At 39.4% G+C, this 23,791-nt stretch overlaps 1 protein-coding gene and 1 long non-coding RNA gene across 2 annotated transcripts in view; one reads left to right on the forward strand and one right to left on the reverse strand.

Moving 5' to 3' along the window:
* The window catches only part of LOC128406803 (uncharacterized), a 75,052-nt gene extending 62,154 nt beyond the window's left edge, over window positions 1-12,898 (forward strand). The window contains exon 2 of the long non-coding RNA XR_008328636.1: window positions 11,759-12,898. This is a non-coding gene — a long non-coding RNA (uncharacterized LOC128406803). The remainder of the gene's footprint in view (window positions 1-11,758) is intronic.
* The window catches only part of DIAPH2 (diaphanous related formin 2), a 343,566-nt gene continuing 319,931 nt past the window's right edge, over window positions 157-23,791 (reverse strand). Inside the window, exon 28 of the mRNA XM_053374498.1 lies at window positions 157-342. Coding sequence (XP_053230473.1) covers window positions 278-342 — 65 coding nt within the window. The 3' untranslated portion in view covers window positions 157-277. The remainder of the gene's footprint in view (window positions 343-23,791) is intronic.

Genomic DNA, 23,791 nt, shown 5'->3' on the forward strand with positions numbered 1-23,791 from the left:
GTGTGAGTAATACTAAAGAAGAAGATAGGAACATTACATTTTAACACTGCTTATATCTATTGAGGATTGCATTTTTAATATACAGTAAGTTGTGTGGGTTTTTTTTTGCACAATAACTTTTGTAAAAATACATATTTATTTTTCTGGTTGTTATTTTCTGGAATTCATTTGAATTTCATTTATCTTCATTGTTGCTCTTTCCACATTTAGCTCTTTTCACCATGTCTCCATTTAAAGTAAATAAAACACTTCCCAGTTCTTTGGCATTGGGAGGGGTTCATACTGCCGTGATGCTTCCATTGTGACGAGAACGTGACCTTTCCAAATTTACTCGTCTGTTATCTGGAATATAAAGGGAGAAGGAAACATTATAAGATTTTAAAACATGGATACTGCAATGTCAAGAGGTTTTCAAGCAGTCCTGAAAATAATTTCAAAGCAGTAGATAAATAAATTACTAGGTGGATGGATCAGATGGTACAGCTCCCAGGAATTCAAAAGTTCTGCAATCAACAATAAATTAATCTCCTGATCTGAAACTCTGGGGGTGATAAAGGCATTCTGTGGAAGAATTCTGTGGCACTCTCCCTTGGAAATAGTAGGTGAAAACCAAAAATGCAGGGGAAAGTGTTACTAAATAAAGATGTCTCTGTGCCCAGTTGCTTTGGGAAAGAGAAAGTAACGTTATCCTTCCTTGAGAGGCGAGTTCACCAGCATCATTCATAAAGTAGGAACAGATGAGATAACTCACTGTTCCCTTTACACACACACACACACACACACACCCCACTTCCGACAAATTACCTGGATGAGCAACTTCAATATAAACTATTACTGCACAGCAATTATTGCAATGGAAAATCATAGCATAGGAAGATTATTTCATGGGCTACAAGTCCAATGTCCTGAAAGCACAATTTTAAGTCAAGCATGCTATAGTTGAAAATATATTAACAAACATGCTATTTCCTCAAATGTGTTTAGCATCTCCTGACCAGTAAAATGCAAGTGACATGGCTGAAATTCCTGTGTGATACAGACATGCAACTGATTAGCTTAAATCGCATGACAAATGTTAGCTCTCTGGAGATAAATAAATGTGACACATTGAGAGAAGAGTTAAATAGTTCAGGGAAGGGTTCAAGAAGCAATGGGTAGATTAAAAACTAATAAACTTCCATTTACTTCTGTATAAGTAGCTAGAAAAATGGATTTTAGAATTCATGGATAAGTGCCTCCCAGCCACTTTACTTTTGGGCAATGCCTCTCTCCCCTTTTCCTCCTCCTGAAATCCCTGTATTAAGAAATTTGAAGTTATGCAGCCAACCACACAATGAAAGACACAAGTGTCCCATCCTACTGCACCTGATGATAGGCTGAACCTCTTCTGTGAAACCCACAAACTATGACATTAATTCAGCAAATCCTGCTGAACTAAAGTCCAATTTGCATAAAATGTACAATATGTTTTTTATTAATCTCTTATAAAAGACTATGGGAGGTAGAGGGCATCATGCAAATACAGCCAGCTTTTTGCATTAATCATGGAGATGAAAACTCTGGAACCAGTTGGTGAGCACCTCCTACAAATATATATCTCTGCCATGAAGGGATGAAATCATCACATACAAATAACAGGCCCTAAAAGACTTGAATCGATTGTTGTTTGAAGAAGTTCTAGAAAAGGAGGGCGTATCCCTGGACTACAAAACCTCAGTTAAAAGAGTGACAACCACGAATTTGGATAATGTCTAGTAAAAATAGCTAGAAGATACTCTCTTTGGGATTATGCTGTTGACAGAATGCAAAACCAAACTACTGAATTTTTAATTAACACCTACAATCCTGTGGTTCTGTTAAAATGATTATTTGCTGTTGCATTTAGAATGTTTAAGTTGCTGAAGAAATGGGGGGAGGACCAGGGAGAGATTCTTAGCTATGACCCGATAATTTCTGCTCAGAAGAGCTATTTCCACTTTAAGGGGGCTGGAAAAAAACACATTTGCCAGATTTGGAGTTTAAGCTATTTTTTTTGGAAGTGAAATATGTATACCAACATTGGACAAAGCATTCAGCTTCACAATAGGAAAGAATGACAGGTTGAGAAGGCGCATAGTGTCTGTTGCTTGTATTTCTTATCCTTGTACCATACATGCATCTTACATTATAGAAAAGAAAAACACTCGCTTTCCATATTGCCTCTGTATAAATCTCAGGGCAGATAACAATAATATTAAATAAGCATATATTAAAACCACCAAATGTGATAAAATATATTCAGCAGTAACCTGCTCATAATTACCACATACTCATTATACCAGTGACTATTAATAAATGCCTAAGTAAACAGGTGGATTTTAGACTGTTGCTAGAATGTCAGTGAAGTTGATGCCACACATTTCAGGGAAGGTATTTCTAAGTTGAGTAATTTTTTTCCATATTACCATCTGGTGTAATTCCCCCAGCACCTTTAATTTAAGTCACCAGCACCTTTAATTTCAGTCACCAATGTAGTTCTTTCAGCATCAGTATTATGTGGTTCCTGATAGCTGTCCTGCCAATATATTGAAAGCCACATTTTTCATCAATTGCATTACAATAATCTAAAGGAGTGATGATCAGAGCATGGCTCACAGTGGCTAAGCTATCTCTATCCAGAAACCTTAGTAAGAAAGAATGGAAATTTGTAATTAACATGAATTTCTATTTGAAAGGTGGACTGGAGAATAACCTGTGAATAGGATGACCCACTGGATTGGATAGGCAGGCCTTTTAAATCCTTTTGCCTCCTCTTCCAGCCATCCCACCCTCCAGTTTTAAGTGGCAGAGCAAAAAATGACCCCTCTCCCCCAAAATATAACCATAGCCAGGATGACTATGCCCAGTACATTTTTTTTTAAAAAAATGCCACATTTGGAAATTACGTAACCCCACATTTCCAAACCAGGACAACAAAAGCATATGAATCTACACCATGGGTAGGCAAACTAAGGCCTGGGGGCCGGATCCGGCCCAATCGCCTTCTCAATCCAGCCTGCGGACGGTCCAGGAATCAGTGTGTTTTTACATGAGTAGAATGTGTCTTTTTATTTAAAATGCATCTCTGAGTTATTTGTGGGACATAGGAATTCATTCAATTTCCCCCCAAAATATAGTCTGGCCCCCCACAAGTTCTGAGGGACAGTGGACCAGCCCCCTGCTGAAAAAGTTTGCTGACCCCTGTGAGACTAAGATAATGCAGAGGAAAAAACAGAGGTGGGTGAATGTCTTCCAGCACACTCTTCAAACAGAAATTCACAGCAAAGACCAATTTCTGTTTTTTGCTTGAGTGGACTGGAGGACATTCAGTGAATAGGATATAACAGAGCAGAGGTGGGATTCCTCTTCGTCAAAAGCAAACAACCCTCCATAGCCCCTTTCTATCCAAAGCAGCATAAACTGAGGAAGAAACAGTATGAGAAGAGGCCCAGTGGCCTCCCTGGAGCATATGCATTGTGTGCAAAAGGCCCAGGTTCAACCTTGGTAGGGTTGAGAAGAAACCTCAGAGAGATAAGACAGTACTGATTCAACCATTTGTTCTCAGAGAAAAGAACATGCTCATACTATGAACATTCCCCTAGTACTGCTTCCAATGAAAATTCATAGTATAAAAAGAACATTCCAATCTGTGCACAAACAGCAGTATTTAAATATTCATGTTGTAATCAGACAAATTAAATGCCTTCTGTACTTTGACTGGTAAGTTGTTGAATTAATTCTCTTCTGTTTAAGTATGTACAAAACCCTAGCTGAGAATCAGTTTGTTTTCAATTGATTTAGCACATGGTTCCTTCAAAGCATGTGGTATGCTACAGATGAAAAGTGCTCCCCTTTCTGCCCGCAGAATACTCATCTCTCCATTAGGGCACATACCTCGGCTATACATGGCCCAGCCCAGCTCTATGGGGCTGTTTGGGTGTCTCCCGAAAAGAAATATTTTAGAGGAAAAAAGGATACCTCCCGATGGGAGGAGGCTAGAGAAATAGAGAATTGTGTATGGAACCAACATATAGTCCCATCTGTTGCTTTGCATCTTATAGCAACATTTTGGAGGCTAAGGGTGCTGGGCAGACAAATGTATCCAGGGCACAAAAAAATCTTTTGAAGTTTCTAGTGATTTTTGCTGTCTTTAAGTGAGATATCCTGGGAGTATAGCAAATACTTGCTGTCAGTACACAACTGAGTGCAAATTGCTTCAAACAGACTTATCTGGCATATCCAAGTTTTATCTGTTGCAGGCAGTATTTGCTCAAAGTGGCTAAGCAGGGAATTTGAAGCAGCGGCAGCAGCAACAACTACTACTACTACTACCACAGAGGCACACAAACTTGCTATTCCTAGAAACAGCAGTACTGTGGAATGAATGGTTTAGCAGAAGCTTATCCCACAATAAAGTGATCCCAATTGTGTGTGTTCAAAGAAATATATGTGGAATGTGGAAGAAAGGATGTGTGAAGAACTGGATGTTGCATGGATGTGGTAGTTTAAAAGTATTCTTCTAACAATTATTTTTGTACTTCAGAGTTGAGTAGTTAACTCTGAAGTACAACAATAATTGTTAGAAGAATACTGTTAAACTACCACATCCATGCAACTGACACAAAATTTAAATGACTGTATCAGAGTGGCATTTAAGATCTTGGGACAAAACAGATTTGTACGCTAAGCTGCAAATGCACATTGCAACCTGCTGGTGCTCCAAAGGCCAAAAGCTATGGCTTACTCTCCAATACCCGAAACAACACTAAACTAGGAGCTGAAGCTGCATTATCAGCTGATAAATTAACCTAAAAGTTGAAGTTGCCTTCATACTTTGGGAACTTGTTGTCTCAGGATGACAGTTCCATAAATGCACTTCTGTTTGCTCCAAAGACAGTCACATAGAGCATAGAAGCAAACATGGTAAGTGCTTGCATGGCGGAAGGTATTCTAACATTAGAGAAGAACAATACTTCTTCAGTATTACTGTGATAACACAGAAGAATAACTTAAATGTGTATATAATAGGGCATAACTCATGCAAGTTCAGACATTTCATGGCCAATTGCAGTGTTGATTCTAGCTTTTGAGGGAGTTCAGACAAGAGATCCCCAGTAGGCTCTACCCTTCTCTTCACTGCCATCAACTACTCTCTCTCTCTCTCTCTTTCCCTCCAGCGCCAACTACCATTGTCACCCAGTCTCTTCACTCCCATACATCTCTTGGTTGTTCCCTCTGGTTGCAAGGAAGCATAGGAGCAGGACCAGGTAGTTCTGAAGGCCAACAGTGGACTGATGTTAAATCCTGTAACCAGCCCTGACAGATGGGTTGTATTGGGTTACTAGTAAGAGGATTTACATGCATAATCACCAGTTCTCATTGAAGCGTTTCTGAAAAGTGGTGGAGGGAGCAAAAGCTTAGTGTTTGCTCTTAGATCCTTACACATGCAAACTGTACATTTATTATTTGATTTGAACACATCTATCACACCTATGCTACCAAAGGGAATCAAGACAGCTATCAATCAGTATACACACACAGAAATGAGCAAAATCCTTAAAACTAGACAACATACAGTCAAACTAATAAATTAACAATATCCTTAACTAAGAATTCTGCCTTTTATTATCTACATGACTAGGCTTTGTGTGAATGTAACCACAGGGAATCCTGCAGTGACATTTCTTGTGCAACTAATTTCTTTGTCTAATGTCTGATTGGTAGTGTCACCTAGGTTTATAACAATTCTTCAAAGATAAAGTAACCCATTATTTTAAAATTTATTAATTTGGTACATGTTTTATGAGAATAGGTTTTAGAAGCAGCTCCTTTGAAACAAGCTTTCGGGAAGGCATACAGACAGATGCAGTTACTGTGTCTGCCATTTCTGTAATTCTGCATGAATTTGAAAACCATTCTCCCTGCCTCTGAAATGGAATGTAGTCATTCATTTTAATTGCAAAACCCACTTAGAGCTGATTTTGAAATTGTAATAAAGTGTGCCAGGACACAAATGCAATGAACATAATACATTGGCTATGCAACTACAAGGCTCTGCCTTTTTGAGCTTTGTCAGGGATATCTATTGTTCTTGTAACAGCTAAAAAACATAAATACCCCATGTTTTTCTCCCCCTATCTCATCTGATGCACATGAGGGAAGATTAACTTAGCTTGTAACTGCTTCTCTATGAAATATACCACCCTGCATTCTTGTTCTTAGGTCAATTATGTGGCTGGAACTTTTCAATCTGCAGAGCTCAGGATGACTTGAAACTCCCACATAGCAGTAATTTCATAACAATCCTCTCTGTGTGTATCTTTCCATAACTGTCGAGCCTCAAAAGTTTAGGGGATGTCTCAAGAGTCCTAATCACATTTTAGTTCTCATGTTTGCAAATCAAATGAAAAGTTGCACTGGCCAAAACTTGTCATCTGATTTTAAAATGGCTTTTTTGTATATATAAAAAAACTTTCTATATTGCATTAGCAGCATTTGGAAGTGGTGCACTGGAGACAAAAAGGTGTACAGGGCATAAGCTTGTGAAAATACCCTTAAGAGCTATTTTAGATAGCCTGGGAGACATAAAAGCATCCAGGAGAAGAGGGAAGGACCATGACAATTTACGCAGCTCTGCTACTCTTTTCAGTGAAAGAAGGATAAAGTTTGAAGCAATGCCCTTAATATCTAGTTACCTAGGCCGTTATTTTTATAAACCAGACAGGGTAAAGAAGCAGTTGTTTTTCCCTAGCAAACACTATTTGTGAGGGCTTTAACAGGAAAGGGGCTATAAATTCAGACACAGGAAATTCAGACACAGTTCTGGCACCTCTTTTTCTAAAAAAAATTGCATTGAACAGGACTACGAACCAAACTTTGTTACTGGGAACAATAAGCATTTACAAAATGAGAATATAGCCATGAACGATGCAAGTATGGTCACTTCCCTCCCACTGTCTCCTTCAACCTCCTAAAGAACAGAATGGGAACCTGTGGCCTCTAGATGTTGCTGGTCTCCAACTCCCATCATGCATCATGACTATGCTGCCTGGAGCTGATGAAAGCTGGAGTCCAACAACATTTGGAACGCCACAGGTTCTCTTCCCAGGTGCAATCTACAAAACCAGAGTTTCTAGGAAAGCTGCCTGTATCATTCTCCAGAATTAAAAGCCTAGGACCTTTCTCAGGGAGCCAAGGAGTAACAAGTGAAAAAAGAAAAACAACAACTTGCCCCTCAGAATGTGGCTTTCAGCGTCTATTTTGCTTACCTCTGATCTAGAAGGGAGAATAGAAGATTCTATAGATATATTCTGGAGGGAGAATAGAAGAGTCTATAGATAGATGGAAGTGCACCACTTCCAAATGTTGCTAATAGAAAGTTTTTTTTATATATAGAAAAAAAGCAATTTTAAAAGATGGCAAGTTTTGGCCACTGCAACTTTTCATTTGATTTGCAAACCTGAGAACTAAAATGTGATTAGGACTCTTGAGACATCCCCTAAACTTTTGAGGCTCGACAGTTATGGAAAGCTGACTGTTTAGATACACAGAGGATTGTTATGAAATTATATTCATATATGTATTACTATGTGAGCTGTAGGGATGCGGGAAGCGCTGTGGTCTAAACCACTGAGCCTCTTGGGCTTGCTGATCAGAAGGTTGGAGGTTTGAATCCGCACAATGGGGTGAGCTCCCGTTGCTCTGTCCCAACTCCTGCCAACCTAGTAGTTTGAAAGCATACCAGTGTGAGTAGGTAAATAGGTACCATTGTGGCGGGAAGGTAAACAGCATTTCCATGCGCTCTGGTTTCTGTCACAGTGTCTCACTGCACCAGAAGTGGTTTAGTCATGCTGGCCACATGACCTGGAAAGCTGTCTGTGGACAAACGCCAGCTCCCTTGGCCTGAAACAAGATGCGCGCCGCACTCCATAGTCGCCTTTGACTGGACTTAACTGTCCAGGGGTCCTTTACCTTTAACTATGTGAGCTGACTCTAATAGCAGAAGTGGCCTTTGGTCTCATATTATCTAAAAGCATTCCAGAATTAAATGTCCAGGGAGCATTGCTTTAATTTTATTTTCTCTGGAACTCAGAAGGAATCATTTAAAATGTTGCTGTGACAGAACAATATATAAACTTAAAGCTAAAAAAAAGCCTGGCATAGTGAATATGAATGAACATACACAAAAAACCCTCGATGCCTATTTAGTAATAAAAAGGGCTGTTGCTAAAGCTCCACCTTATTAGACTAATTTTTGTTGAAGTAGCAAAGAAGATGGGGGAGAAAACACCCTTGTAAAGGCATTCATATGGCCTGTACCTTTGGGAGGCAATGAAAGCATTTGCATCAAATATTTATTTGTACCTTCATTTAAAACTTTGCTCACTGGAAAAAGCCTAATGAGATACACATCTAGTTCTTATGAAAGACCCAGGGGACAATATTCATACAATTCCAGGGAACTTTAGTACAATATAAGCAACACAAAACCTAAACACGACAGACCAGAGTGAATAGAGGCGAGTGCATTACATTTTCTGCTTTATTAAGGGATTAAAAAGCTTAGAACCCAAAGGAAAAAAAAAACCAAAAATACAACAGCACAAGGCATTAGTATAGTGGCACCTCCTGATTTCTAAACAGAAGTGAAAAACATTAAAACAGAAGCAATGCCAGGCTTGACTGGCTTCTTTATTGGGTTCCTCTTCCTTCAAGAACTACTTACTCGGTGGAGTCTACAGTAAGATTAGTGAGTGCCATAGAGGTTCCCATCTCTACAAAATCTCTCCCCCCAAGTAGGATGTTATGAACCTTGAGCAAAGTGCCTGTTGGGAAGACTTGTTGAATTAATTTGCACAAGCCAAGCATTTGGTTGTTGTTGTTTAGTCGTTTAGTCATATCCGACTCTTCATGACCCCATGGACCAGAGCACGCCAGGCACTCCTGTCTTCCACTGCCTCCCACAGTTAGGTCAAACTCATGCTGGTAGCTTCGAGAACACTGTCCAACCATCTCATCCTCTGTTGTCCTCTTCTCTTAGTGCCCTCAATCTTTCTCAGCATCAGGTTCTTTTCCAGGGAGTCTTCTCTTCTTATGATGTGGCCAAAGTATTGGAGCCTCAGCTTCAGGATCTGTCCTTCCAATGAGCACTCAGGGCTGATTACCTTCAGAATGGATAGGTTTGATCTTCTTGCAGTCCATGGGACTCTCAAGAATTTCCTCCAGCACCATAATTCAAAAGCATTATTTCTTTGGCGATCAGCCTTCTTTATGGTCCAGCTCTCACTTCCATATATTACTACTGGGAAAACCATAGCTTTAACTATACGGACCTTTGTCGGCAAGGTGATGTCTCTGCTTTTTAAGATGCTATCTAGGTTTGTCATTGCTTTTCTCCCAAGAAGCAGGCATATTTTAATTTTGTGACTGCTGTGACCATCTGCAGTGATCATGGAACCCAAGACAGTAAAATCTCTCACAGCCTCCATTTCTTCCACTTCTATTTGCTTAGTTTTTTTGATGTTGAGCTTCAAACCATATTTTGCGCTCTCCTCTTTCACCTTCATTAAAAGGTTCTTTAATTCCTCCTCACTTTCTGCCATCAAGGTTGTGTCATCTGCATATCTGAGATTGTTGATATTTCTTCTGGTAATCTTAATTCCGGCTAGGGATTTATCCAGCCCAGCCTTTCACATGATGAATTCTGCATATAAGTTAAATAAGCAGGGAGACAATATACAGCTTTGTTGTACTCCTTTCCCAATTTTGAACCAATCAGTTGTTCCATATCCAGTTCTAACTGTAGCTTCTTGTCCCACATAGAGATTTCTCAGGAGACAGATGAGGTGATCAGGCACTCCCATTTCTTTAAGAACTTGCCATAGTTTGCTGTGGTTGATACAGTCAAATGCTTTTGCATAGTCAATGAAACAGAAGCAGATGTTTTTCTGGAACTCTCTAGCTTTCTGCATACCCCAGCGCATGTTTGCAATTTGGTCTCTAGTTCCTCTGCCTCTTCGAAATCCAGCTTGCACTTCTGGGAGTTCTCAGTCCACATACTGCTTAAGCCTGCCTTGTAGAATTTTAAGCATAACCTTGCTAGTGTGTGAAGTGAGCGCAATTGTGCAGCAGTACATGCTTGAAGAAAAAGAAAAAGAAAGGGTGGGTGGCCCAGCTTTAAATATCTCTGCCTGCCCCTCCCCTATTGGTGGAAATGCAAGCTTCCAGAGCCAGAAGTAACTTCATGCTAGTCTTCTAGTTCCACAGAAAAGGCGCTCCTCACCTGGACTCCTTTTCGGGTTGGATGGGGGAGCGATCATCTGGCTATGCAAGAATTTGAATGCCAGTTTCTTTTATTCACCACCTTGTACAATATTGTGATATTGGCTCACAGATGCCTATTAACTATTAATTCCAAAGTCTTCTCTGTCTTAGACAGTCTTTGGCAAGTAAATATAATACTCTGTGTCATCTGAGATAAAACAATGCATTAGAAAGCTACTGTGTAGAGAAGAGATTGCTTTCCCCCACACTCAAACACTATTCTTTTTGCAATTCTTTGGCTTTTCTTCTGTAAATTGTAAGCTACTGCTGACAGGTAATGTGGTTTGCATCAGACGTAGCTCAGGAAAGAAGAATCCATCTTGAAATAGCAGTAATATTAAGGAAGCATAGTATAAGAGCACATATTAGTGGAAAGCATCCAGTTTGATCCACGGGAAATTGTTCGGTTGTTGTGGAAAATTTAGCAGTAAGGAGATCATGTAGCTCTATATTACCTTTGCCTGGGATACACCCACAAATGGTGCAGACAGGCACTGTAAGACTGGCTACTATTTGTCCTGAAAGCAGTGTTAAATAGGAAAAACAGACTGAGTAAGCCTAGTAAAGGTTTAGAAGAAGAAAAGATGGAAAGCAGGGACTTGAGAGTAGTACTGAGATACATAAAGGGTTGGCTTTAGGAAGGCTAGTGATAGGTTCTCCTTTTCAACTGCAGATAGAAGAAGGAAGACTTGGCTTGAACAGAACTAAATGTAACGGTGGTTGCCATTAGCCCTATTCAGCTTGGTGTCAGGTGAGATGGGAGCTGGAGTCCAGCAATATCTGGAGAGCCACCGTTTCACCAGCCCTGGCCTGAACAAAGTGATAAGAGCTCACTCGCATCCTGCCACCTTGTGCCTTGCTTTCTCTCACTCTGCCTTAATCCTCTTTCTTGATTAAGAGATCCTCACTTCTTAAAGTGACTTGTTTGTCTGGAGTTAGCTCTAGCAAGGAATCTATTATTAGACGTAAGAATGAATAGTTATTTTTCTGACACAAATGCTTTATAGAGAGCTCCTGCTTAAAGTAAAAGATTGACTGATTAGGTTACCAATTTGATGAGATCATGATTTTGTGTGTGCACAAGTACTATATTCCAAGACAAATCTGTCTAAGTTGGCGAAGTGTGGGAGGAACTACTGTATTTACTATGTTCAGTTTAGTTAGAGATTAGATCATGTTGCTGTCTGGAATTATGGATGATATGCACTCCAAGAGTATCATGTTTTTGGTTTGTTTGTCCCATGTAGCAAATACACATTTTGACAACTCCAGAGCCAGGCTCCCTAGCTATGTAGCAGGTTACTAAAGGTGCTCCAGTTTTCTGAAACCTGCTGAAATTTCTATGGATCCAAGATAATTAAATGATCCATTACATTAAAGTCAGTATTTCATCACTGTTTTCCCTTTTCTTTTTTAGAATTCAACATTGAAAAGGAGGAAGCTCTGAAAAGAAAATATTTGCTACATCTATTGTATCATCAAGTTTCCTTTCCTTTTTTTTTCAAAAGCCGTCCTTTCATTTTAGGTTTAAAAGCATGGGGTGTATGTGTCTGACAGACCGATGAAAAAGGGGGCAGCTGGCTTTGAGTTTTTGGGTGAGTCTTAAGACCATCTATGGGTAAATCGAGATCAGAAAGTATTTCAAGACAAGTAATCCATACTCCATTCCTTAGGTCTAGCAACCACTTTTCTCATTATCTCCTCTGAACTTGCAGATCAATACAACAGACCCCAGAATTGTATCTTGCTGATTTATTAAATTTCTAACAGACTGTGAGACTAAAAAGAGATTTTGAATACATTCACCTTGTAGTATCAAGCACAGTCATTCTTTCTTTTGGCTAATTAGACTTTTAAACTCCAACTATTTTTTAAAAGTACAACAGTTTGAATAAGGCTTCCTAAAAATGCGCAGCAAAATAAATCTGAATGTGACCTTTTAGAACTGACTTAAGGTGACATTTATTGGAATTAGTTTCCTTTGTAACTAGAACTCAGAAAAAGATCAAGTGACAATCTCCCGGCATTCAGTTTGGGTGATAATCTATAGGGTCAAACTGAGGGAAGATGTACTTGTGGTTTGCTGGAGAAGGCTCAAATGTTACATACAAGTGTTAAAAATATGGTGTGGGAAAGGTGTTACTCTTCTACACTAGTGCTTTTTTGCTTTTGTAACCTTTTTCACTTATTTGGAAATAAGTGGGCTGCAAATCTAAATAGCAGCAGCAGCAGCAAGCAACATCAATATATAAAAATAAATACTCTTCTGCAATTGAAATAAAAAGTAGGGAGGACAATGAGATTGTTTTCACTGTACACATTTTCCTAAATATCTCTAATGACTGTGATTCAGCATCTTTCCATTGTCCTTTCAGCTCACAAAGAAAAGAAAAAAAAACCAAGTGCCTTAATCACAATCCTAAATCCAGAAGAGTGATCCTATGCATTCTTACTCTGAAGTAAGTCATTTGAAAGTGAGCATGGGACTGTAGGCATACTTTTAAAGTATACTTTTCCATCTATAAGATGCCCCCATGTATACAACACCCCCTATTTTGGGGGGCTCAAATTTAAGAAAATGGGGGAGATGGCACAGAGTTGTTGAGCTTTTTTGGTGCAGGATTACCCAGTTGTTGAGCTTTTTTGAGGGAAGAATTGGGGGGGGTGCCGAACTGAATATAACTCACCCAACTGGCAAGCACTAACAATCACAAGCAACACAAGACTAATTGCCGAAGCGGCAGCCAATCCAAAGCAGTCCTTGCCGCATCCACAAATAACCCGCCCAATTGACAAAGCAGCAGCCAATCCAAAGCAGCCCTTGCAGCTGACACCATTCACCCACCCAATCACTAGATCCTCCTCGTGGATGCAACCAATTGCCCGTCCCCCCACTGCACTACCCATGTATATGATGACTCCCCTAATTTTTTACTTTATTTTGGCGTAAAAAATCTTCGTCTACTACACGGAAAAGTACGGTATTCTGTACTTTAAAGTAGCTTTATATCACAATCAATTTTATTTGCACGATTTGCCCTTTAAAAGTCATGAACCTATCCAGATTAAACTTTAAGATTTTTGTTGTTGTTGTTGTTGTCTATTTAATACTCCAAATTTAACTTTGCTTCCCTCAGAAACATCACCACTTAGGAGAAATGCTTTTGAAATGACTGAAATATCTTCCATGTCCGTAGCCTATGATAAGCCTTATTTTGAAACACTACCACATGCCTGCCTCAAGGGTTACAAGACAAATCAATCTCCTTCCTCCCTTCCTTCAAGGGTAATTGGCCTTTAAAATCACACACGAAAATAGGTCTCTTTGCCAACAAAAACATAGCCACGTACAGCCATTTTCTGCCTCATTTTGATTTTCAGCTCCCGGATGGGAATGTAGCAAAAGGGACGGGACAGAAAAAACTGCTGTATCAAGCAAGACACTGCAAAGACACACATTATAAAATAAAGACTGTAGTGAGAATAACTTGAAGTTAGAATTCAATCACGTCATATTTATTACATTTCATTTCAACAGTACAAGCATGTTTCATTTTATATTCTGGTTATTACAAAAGAATTTCACTGAATGTAATAGAGTGATGATTCAGCTAAGTGTACTGTTTCTGAATTTAAGAGCAACCAGTTATGATCAGGAAATGGCTCCCTTCCACCCCATGTAGTAATAAGAGAGCTGCAGATTTTGACTGACACCTAATTATCCAGACCAGAAAATACCAGGCAATTTATGGTCATTCACACCTCCTTGCTTGACTTCCAGATGTTGTTGGACTCCCAACATCTCTAACCACTGGTCATGCTGTCTTGGGCTGCTGGGACTTTGGGTTCAAAAGAGCTAGAGGGACCAAGTTAGAAAAGACTGATGATGTAAATGTTTTCATATAATTTTTAATATGTTAAATATTTGGTATTTTTTCCTTAGTTTTCTTTGAGAGAGAGCTCCTTCTGGCTGACCATTTTAATAAACTACAGTTGTGTATTACTTCCTGCTTTCTATTCTAAACAATATGATGAATACAATCCATATTACTAATTTAATGCATGAAAATAGTTTCCTAATGTTTGCATATTTATGAATGAAGATTGAATATTCATTTAAAAAATTTTTTTTGAGTTTATTTACAACACATACACACACACTTGTCAAACATGAAAATAATACTACAGAGTCAAAAGAGAAACAAACAACAGGACATAAAACAAAACAAAAAAGGACAAATAAAACATGATAATGTACGAAAACTTATACAAAACAAATAGTCTCATACACCCACACACCATATTTCAGTTCTTCTTTTCGAAGACTGAATATTCTATTAAAATACAATGAGCCCCCACAAGTAAAAGTTGGAGAAAAAGATACAAAGGTGCTTTTTTTCCAGGAGTGGGGTAGGGGGAGGAGAGGATCAAATCCTTTTGAAGCACAGTACTGAAACTTCCACTAAACATTTAATGTGAATTTTCTCTTTGGGACTGTGTATACAGGTGTAGAGCAATTATTAGATTTGATATCTGAATGAATTCAGGTTCCCATTAGAGCTTCAATGCTTCAATGACCCCATTATTTCCTTTCAGTACTCCCAGACCTGATCAACTTAATTATTCTGACTAGTGAAACATTTAGGACATGAATTTATGATTTGTTTAAAACCAAATGGGACAACTGAAAGTACTTGGGATGGGGGGAACCAACACAAAAGAAAAAATGCTTCTATTATGTATCTGAGAGACAGGTCAGGCCTATGATAACATTATTATTGTTCTTATATTATACTCCATTGAAATTCTACATCTGTTTAGACTGGAATATGTTCCCTATTATGCCTTAGTAAGACTGTTTGACCAGTATGATTCCAAGTGACTGAGAAGCAGGGCTTCTTTTTCCAGTTCTGGCATCTCTCAGGTGGTCACCATTGCCATTCTAAGAAAACAAGGGAAGTGTTCATGGTGAGTTCCAGCACCTCTTTTTCTAGAAAAATGGCACTGGTGATGAAGATGTTCAAAGCAGACATTCCCCCAATGACTGTTATTCAAAGCTGTGGAACAGATGGAAAACATTATACTGAAAAGTTTCTGAAGGTGACTATGTTAGACCAATGTCTTTATACTCATTCTTCTGGTGGCTTCTGCAGACAGTCAGAAGTGGCATTAATATCTACAGAAGCATTGGTTTTGATCCAATACCAAATGTGCAAAAAAAAGGGGGGGAAAAGAAGAAAAAGAAAAAGCAAATAGGGTTGAGAATAGGGAGAGAGGTTGATGAGATGAAAATCGGATGTATGGTAGGAGAGCAGGAAGCAGTATTGACTAGGGATGCATTTTTGTTGGGAACATTAATGAATAAGTGTATAAAGGTTGGACTTTAGGAAGGGTGAGGGTGAAATGAACAGAACATGTGAGAATTTTTTAAGCAAATATTCCATTGAAGGATATATAGGAACAGGACTGTTCACTCTATTGGCATTGCTAAGTCCCCAGGTTAGCTGAGCTCCTCTTTTCTTGAAACTGTTTCCATTCATTATTACACAAGAAACCCTACTTTCCTACAACTGGTCATTATAATTACTTTGTAACTTGTAAGAAATGGGGTCTGCTTTCTTTCTCCCCTCTTCTCTTTTTATCTTCTTTTCCTTCTGTGCTTTGTAGAGTCTGTGTTTATTGTTATAGATCTTAATATAGGCTGCTTTAGGAGGATTTTTGGCTAAGCAGCAGGGCAAAAACCTTTTAAATAAATAAATAAAGATATGTCAGCGTGAAAGAAATACAAATATGAGCAGTAATGTTATAGTTCACTCTGAATCTGTGTTAAGTGATAAATGCATATAAATAAATGCAATCTTTAACACAATGTGAAATGCAGGGATTCTGGTAAGTCATCACTAGTATGAATAGTTCTAGAAAGTGGAATAAGAGAAGCAAACATCAAACTAAAGTTGGATGTAAAATTGATTCACTGCTTGATACATGTTGACAAAACATCCTACTCGAGGGCAGGATGAATTCTCGCTTTTGAAAAAGAGAGAAATATTATGCATGAGCCAACGTACATTTTAAACCTGAATAACAATTAATACCATTGAGGAAGACATGTTGCTGAAACTCACTGGGCAGTGTATTTCCCCCCCCTAATAATTTCCCCATATAACACCAGTTTGAGGTTCATCTCCTTCCTTTTCCATTTTTGTGTGCTGCCCTCCATTTTTATTTTTTGCTATTGCAAATAGCCACCTGATGATCTAAGGAGGAAATTAGCTTTTGAACCTCCTTACCAGTTTTTCAGTCACCACACCCCCACACACCCTTACTGGAAGGCAGCCTGGATGAAATGCAGCTGATGAACTTCTCTTGGAAATTATTCCAAAAATTTTCCCACTTCCTAACATGTCAAATATTTAGAAAAGTGCAAAAAACACTCACAAAGCAAACAAATCTCATATTTTATCAATAAAAAAATGCATAAGATGGTGGAATGGAGCAAACAACAACAACAACAACAACAACAACAACAACTGCAGACATAGGTGGGGATACCACTATTGCATTCTCCTCATATAATAAACTCATTGTGAATGAAACCTCACAGCAAAAGGTCTTTCCCAGATCTGTGCCTGATGTAATGATCTTCATGATCTTCTATTTGCGTGTCAAGGTCCCCAAGCCACCCCCCAAATAACTCACAATACACACTTAAATTTGTTTAAGGTTTTTGGCATAATTTTGGCCACAACTTTATTTAAATACAAAACCGTGAGTGGTTGTTTAGGCATTGGTTAGGACTATCTGTCCCCCCGCCTGGGGACAGAACTGACTTCCGGGCACCACCGAAAGACAGTGCGGGGGAAAGCAAGTCGGGGAGAAATGGAGCTGAGTCACAGACCCTCAATTCTCATCCGCATGCTCCCCGAAGGCTTGCAGGCCCTAGTCCCATTCCAGGGATTGGACGAAAAGATGGCAAGCCCCAGGATTCCTTTAACGGAATTCCCTTTCCGCAGCAACCATGGAGGGGCAGGCCCAGCCTATCCTAACCCCTCCTCCACCAATTTATAACCAATGCCTAACCGCAACCTTACAAGTTGTGACGATTTGCTACGCAGTAGGCAAAAACCAAATGGCCCAGCCAATCAGCCAGCTGGACAAAATTCCTACCAAGCCCCTGCCCCAACGGCAGACGACCCCATGACAGGCATAGCAAGGTCAATGCAACAAACCCTTACTCAAGGGCGGGTGGGCGGGTGATCCGTTGCACACAGCAAAGAGAAAGCTCCGGGCTGTGTGCAGAGTATTTAAACATTTTACCCCTCCCACCAAAATTGCAACATAACTTTTACCCCAGCAACCCAGTGAACCAATCACTGCCCCAGGCCATCTTTAGAGACCCTGCCTGGTAACAGAGGGGTGGCTCAGCAGACCCCAACGCAACACGTGCTCTCCATGAAGGAGAACACGCTTTGCAGGACAGCTTTTAAAAATGGCAAGACTTAGTCTAAAGTAGTGCAGTCCAATCTCCCTGTATAAGATCACTCTTATTATTTAATAACTCTTATTAATGGCCAAAACTAATTTAGGCAAAGTTTAGTTGGATACAATAAATATACATCACACACACAAACACACAAAATTCAAAAACACAGCATAAAAACAACAAAACATAAAAACCAAGACACAACATAAAAAGCAGTAATACAGTAATATAAGAAAAGGTAAAAACTTCTTGTATCCCCCTTACAAGTCACATTTTGGCCACAACACAAGGTAAAGCAATATCCGGATTTGATAATTCCTCAAGCATTTGCAACACCTGTTATAATTCTTAGTTTGCATTAGCCTTAAAAAAAAAAAAAGCTTTACTTCAAGGCAACAAGAGTGCGAAGACAGACAGTAATGGGTTTTGAATTTTAAGTAAACAAGCTGCCATCACATTAGCATCATCTCATCTGGACACATTTGTCCCTAAAAGAAGAAGTCTGACATCAGAGTGGCCCCTTTCCCTCCTTTCTCTAATGATATGTAACAGCTGCTGAGCCTGCAATAAATGTGTTTATGTCCAGTTAGATTGCCATCATTTTACAACCCAATCTGATTTCCCCCCCTCTCTCTCTCTTTAAAAAAAGTTAGTCACAAGAGACCAGCACCAGCTCCTGCTCGAAGGCATTTCCTGACATCAGCTTTCACTTCACACTTCAGCTGAAAGTACCAGATTTGACAAAACACACAGAAAGCCATGAGAGAAGGCTCTTCACCTTCTATCCAAAAGTGCCTGACAGGAGTCAATAGTGATTCCTTCACAAGGCTGCAATAATAATAAAAAGCTGCTAGATGAAAGTCCGACGGAAAGCTTTCTAGCTATTCCTTACAATATTTTATTAAAAGTGGGTGTAGAAATGTGGTTGCCTCAGCAAGACACCCCCCCCCCGGGTCAAACTCAATCACTTTCAGCAGCTGGTAGTTTAAATATCAGAAGTTAGTCGTCCGTGCACAGATGTTGTATTCTTTACATATAGTGTATAATATGAAAGCAATGAATTCAAAGTTCAAGGTGCTGGTGCTGGTAAGAGGATACCTCTTTTCTACAAAGGGGATGGATTGCAATCTTCTCAGCTTTCCTTCCACAATTTTACAGAAACTGACTACAGCGCTTTTCTTTCTAGCTGACAATTACTGACACTCCTTGTCAAAAGCAAATAACTTCCCCCATATCCTTGCAATAGCCTCCCTTTTGTATTTTTAATGTTCCAGGAACCATTTTTGTCGGGGTTGGGGGGTTGGGGAGAGATAGTGGCAACTCTGCAATAGCCTGTAGTCTACATGTAAAATGAAATATTTTTAAATAATACAATAAAGGCAGCCTATCCACAATTATTATTTTTAGAATAAAATATCAACATTTTTTATTCATGCCTAGGCTAACATTTGCAATTCAGCAGTTTGCAATATTTAAATGGAATTGAATATGCTATGAGAAAACTGAAGACTGCATCTTTCTTGTGTGAGTGACTGCTGCAAGGAACAATCATTAGTGCCTGCCCGTTGCCTTCATCATCTAACATTAAAGAGGAGAGCCTGTCTAAGGCTGGCTAGATAGTCTTGTCACTTACCTGTGGCTTCCCCCAATGCCTACCTACTGGGAAAGGATAAATATTGTATGCTTCTACAGCTATAAATTATTTGTGACAAAAGCCTGTGCAAGTTACAAAATGAGAAGCTGTCTCTTGTTTTAAAGGACTGGACAAAGAGTTATTTGGAAGACAAAACAAACGTTTGAATTCATGATATGAATGAACACAGCCACTGCATGCTCTTTTGGTGGAACAGGAACTACTTTTACCTGTTCACCATGATTCAGGATAGTCATTCTGCACACTGAGAAAGGTCACAACCACCAATTTCACATGTAAAATGGCAAATACCACATTTCTGCACATATCTGCTTCTACCCCGAAATGAGGGAGAAGACAATGTTGAGATGTACAGTAGCAGACGATGGCAGGGCATCGTTTCCTAGCCCTAAAAAAATCACCTAGTAATCATCTACTCATTTGTGTGGAATATTGCAGGGGTTCTGTGGGAATTGGGCTTCCAAAGGTTGAACAAAATCTCCAGGGTCTTATGCTTCATCACTCTGATCTAGAAAAGTATATAAAAAACCTGCTACAGGTTTCCCTAGGAAGTTAAGGATAACTAGGCTTGTAAGATGGGCATACATAGGATTTTCAGGCACTCAGAAGTCCTGGGTTGAACAGCATGATATAGATACAACAAATAAACCTAGCAGGCTCCATTTTAGCTTTAAGTGAATTTTCTTTGGAAGAGAATAGAAGTGTCTGTTTCTTTTACTGTATCTTATTGTTGTTTTAATATTGTTGTTACCCACCCTGGGATTTATATGAAGAGTAGGATTTAAATATAAATACACATGGGAAGTCAGTGAGGAGTAACCCTTGGTACTGGCTGAAGTAACTGGCTTTGAATCATCAGATGGGAGAAAGATAATAGCAACATGGAAAGAATTGTAAGATTACACACAAACAGATTGGTGATTACCAGTCTTATTATTATTTTTTGCCAATGCATACAAAAACAGATTAGTTCCAAATGACTCATTGTAAGCTTCTGGATGAATTATATGCATTTCAGTAATTTTCTCTACACCTATTTTCACAGAAGTGCCACAGCTTCTGATGAGTAACACTTGAATGCGTCCTGTTTCCATTATACTCTGTAATGGGTTTTCTGTGGGGTCAGCAGCATATGTTCTCAAAACTTTCAGTATATTTATACCAAAGAAAACACACACACACATCTTGTGCTAGAGGTATGTGATGAATTTCTGGATCCTATAAACAAGTTCCTAAAAGAAACTAATGAGAAAATTATAAAGCAATACTATTCAGAGGAGGTCTTCACTCTACAAGTAGTGCTCGTTATTTCAAGTAAGCTCCCATCAAGGTGTTGTTCATTACCACAATCACAATTCAAACAATGGCTAAATGAAAGCAAGCAAATATCACCTTCTGCATTAGAATATGGGGGTGACTGCCACTAGGACAGCATGCCCTCCACCAGCACTACTGTATCCTGGGGCTTTCCATATTAAAACATCAAAAAGCTGTTAAGTGCACCTCCAAGTGCCTAGGCAAGAGACATGTAGAAAATTGAGTGGCAGTTTCAAATCCCTTGATGCCAGAACTTCTAGCTTTCTGACACCAAAAACTCTTACAAAATGTATTCCCACTAATGGAAGGAGCTCTGGAGCAGTCAGTGCCAAGGTTAACTTTTCTGCTGCCTGTCTCAGTTAGTGTCAGATTCTTTTGGTTACATGCAAGCAAATATTGCATTTTGACATTCCATTGAATCAACATTCCCTTTTCTACCTACACAATTCTGAATTTCAGTTTCAGTTCATTTCTGATATAGTTTTAGCCGAATGGGAAATGAGTGTGTTAAATGAGAGCTCTCTTTTATAAACTCACAAGATATTACTTCTTCTTTTGACTCTGAATGAACTATTAATGTCAACAGAGGCAAGGAGAGCATGCATTCAGCCATAAAGTGCACTAATAGAGCTTAATATTAAATATTCTCTAAGTACGTTCTTAATGTTTGTCTTTTCACTGAATGTCAGAACACGACTGACCCCTTTGCTGCTAAATTACTTACTCCCCAAATAGTCTGCCATCATTTTTTGATTTTCTGTATTTATCTAGAGATATTTCAGTCACTTTTTTAATATATTAAGAATTTAACAGAATAAGAAACCTGCTGATTGATCTCTGGAGTAAGCAGAAAGTCCCTGACACTGGGGAGGGGATAGGAAGGGAAGACTGCTCCCTGGAAAGGGGAGAAGTGGGTGTGGTGAGAAGCTGCCTCTTCAGAGCCCACACTCTCATCCTCCAACAAGGATGACAGAGAGTGGAAGGTCTGGATGGTGAAGACTTGATTAAACCCCAGAAGGAGAGACCACGGCGGAAGGAGTCTTAGGCAAAGAGAGAACAGACTGCTGGCTTAAGGAACAATGGGGTTCAATTCTATTTCCTTGTGATCTGGATGGCACAAAGCTGGAGATGGCATGGGAGACCATCCAAGTGTTTCATCTTCTTGACCTTGCAGGCCACCAGAAGGCCTATGCTACTGGAGGCTGCTGGCTGACTGCCATTGCCCAAATTCTTGGTACTTCTATGCACATCTGAGGGGGCTGCAGAGGAGCAGAGTGGCAAAAACCCATCTGTGGGTCTTGTGGGCCTTCTTGTTACAGTCCATTACAGCCATGAGTGGGAACCACAAGTTCCAATTGGTGGGAAATTTACTCTGGCTTTCCTCCTCTTCTGAGACTTGCTGGCCATTGGATGGCTGGGTGCACTGTTGCTGGGTGAGATTTCTACTCAAAGTCTCAAAGGAAGCCTCTACTCTGGAGATAAAACTAAAACACCTTGTCACATGTGTAGGGGAGGGAAGTTAGGATCAAAGGAGAGTAAGGTGAAAGGAATTAAGGAAGCAAGAAGAAGGCTGTAGCTTCAAGGAGAAGGCTTCAAGTGAGGGAGAAGTTAATAATGAGGGAAATAAACCTGAAAGAACTATAAGAGTAGGAGCCAAGAGCTGCATAACTGTTTTGTTCAGGCAGGAGCAAAAAACTGATTGGGATCTGCCCATTCCCCCAAAGAGTTTCTCCTCCTGCCTTGTAACCAGGATCTAGCTGCAGCCAGATCGGGTGATTCCATGGGGCCAGGAGAAGATCTGCACACAGCAATCAAAAGGAATGAATGCTGAAGAGGTTCTCCAATTTTCTATATGCCAATTACATCTACTACATCATCTGTCATCTTAACCCAAGACCCATTGTTTTGCCTGTGTCAACTACATAATTGTAATTTTGCAAGCCATATTTTAAATCTATAGTCTTTTGCATGGAAAATATATTATTTCCCTTGAACTATGAACCTTCCATTTAAATCAGGGATACCTGTGAAGCGACCTCCAGATATTTTGGAGAACTCCCAGTATTCCTGACCACTGGGCATGATGAATGAGGCTGATGGGAATTGTAGTCCCCAAAATCTTTGAAGTACTATATTTTTTACCCCTGCTTTAAGTTATTCTCCAAAATACATTTGCTTACTCAAAGAATGTCTCTCTGTATCTTGTTACAAGCACAAAAGGAGAAATTAATAAATATGCAAAAATTAAAGTTAAAGTTTAGGGCTGTCATTCCTCCAAAATATCTATCTATCTGTCTGTCTGTCTGTCTGTCTCTCTCTCTCTCTCACACACACACATGGTATATAATGTTCCTCTTACAAGGTACTTTAGTTGTAAACCTGTACTTCTTCACACAGTGCAAAGTTAAACTATTGAATTTGGTCCCACAAGTGGTAACACCAAAGTATTGGTTTTAAATGTAATGTAATAGTCTCATACCAGCATTTGTTGCCTTCCAGTGGCATTACATGGACCACCCCATTTACAAACCAGGACATATAAGCTTGGGCTGCTGCTGAAGGAGGAAAATAGCATAACTGTGCTTCGTTCTTAGCAGTGTCTTCAGACACAAATCATATCTCCTGTGTGAGAAAGCCGAAGTGAGAATAAGGAAAAATCCAGGAAAAGACACATGAGAGTTTGGTGATGACCCGTGATGTTGTGTGAAACAGGAAAGGCTGCATGCACATTGCATAACATTCAAAGAATATTATTTTCCCCATGGTTCTGGGAATCTCCCAGGTAAAATCCTCAGACCAACAAACTAAAATTCTGAGGTTTCTTTGTGGGAAAGAATGCATTTTCTATGTGATTTAAATGAATGGTAGAAAGTTAAGAATAGGTGGCTGAGCATGTTCTGGAAGGCAAGAAAAGGGGATTTTGAGGAGTGGTGTGAGGAGCTAGCATACCCTCAATGGGCAGCGCAGCCACAATGAAGCATTTGCTTGGAATTTGC

The sequence above is a fragment of the Podarcis raffonei genome, chromosome Z, assembly GCF_027172205.1.
Source record: "Podarcis raffonei isolate rPodRaf1 chromosome Z, rPodRaf1.pri, whole genome shotgun sequence".
NCBI classification, from domain to species: Eukaryota; Metazoa; Chordata; class Lepidosauria; order Squamata; family Lacertidae; genus Podarcis; species Podarcis raffonei.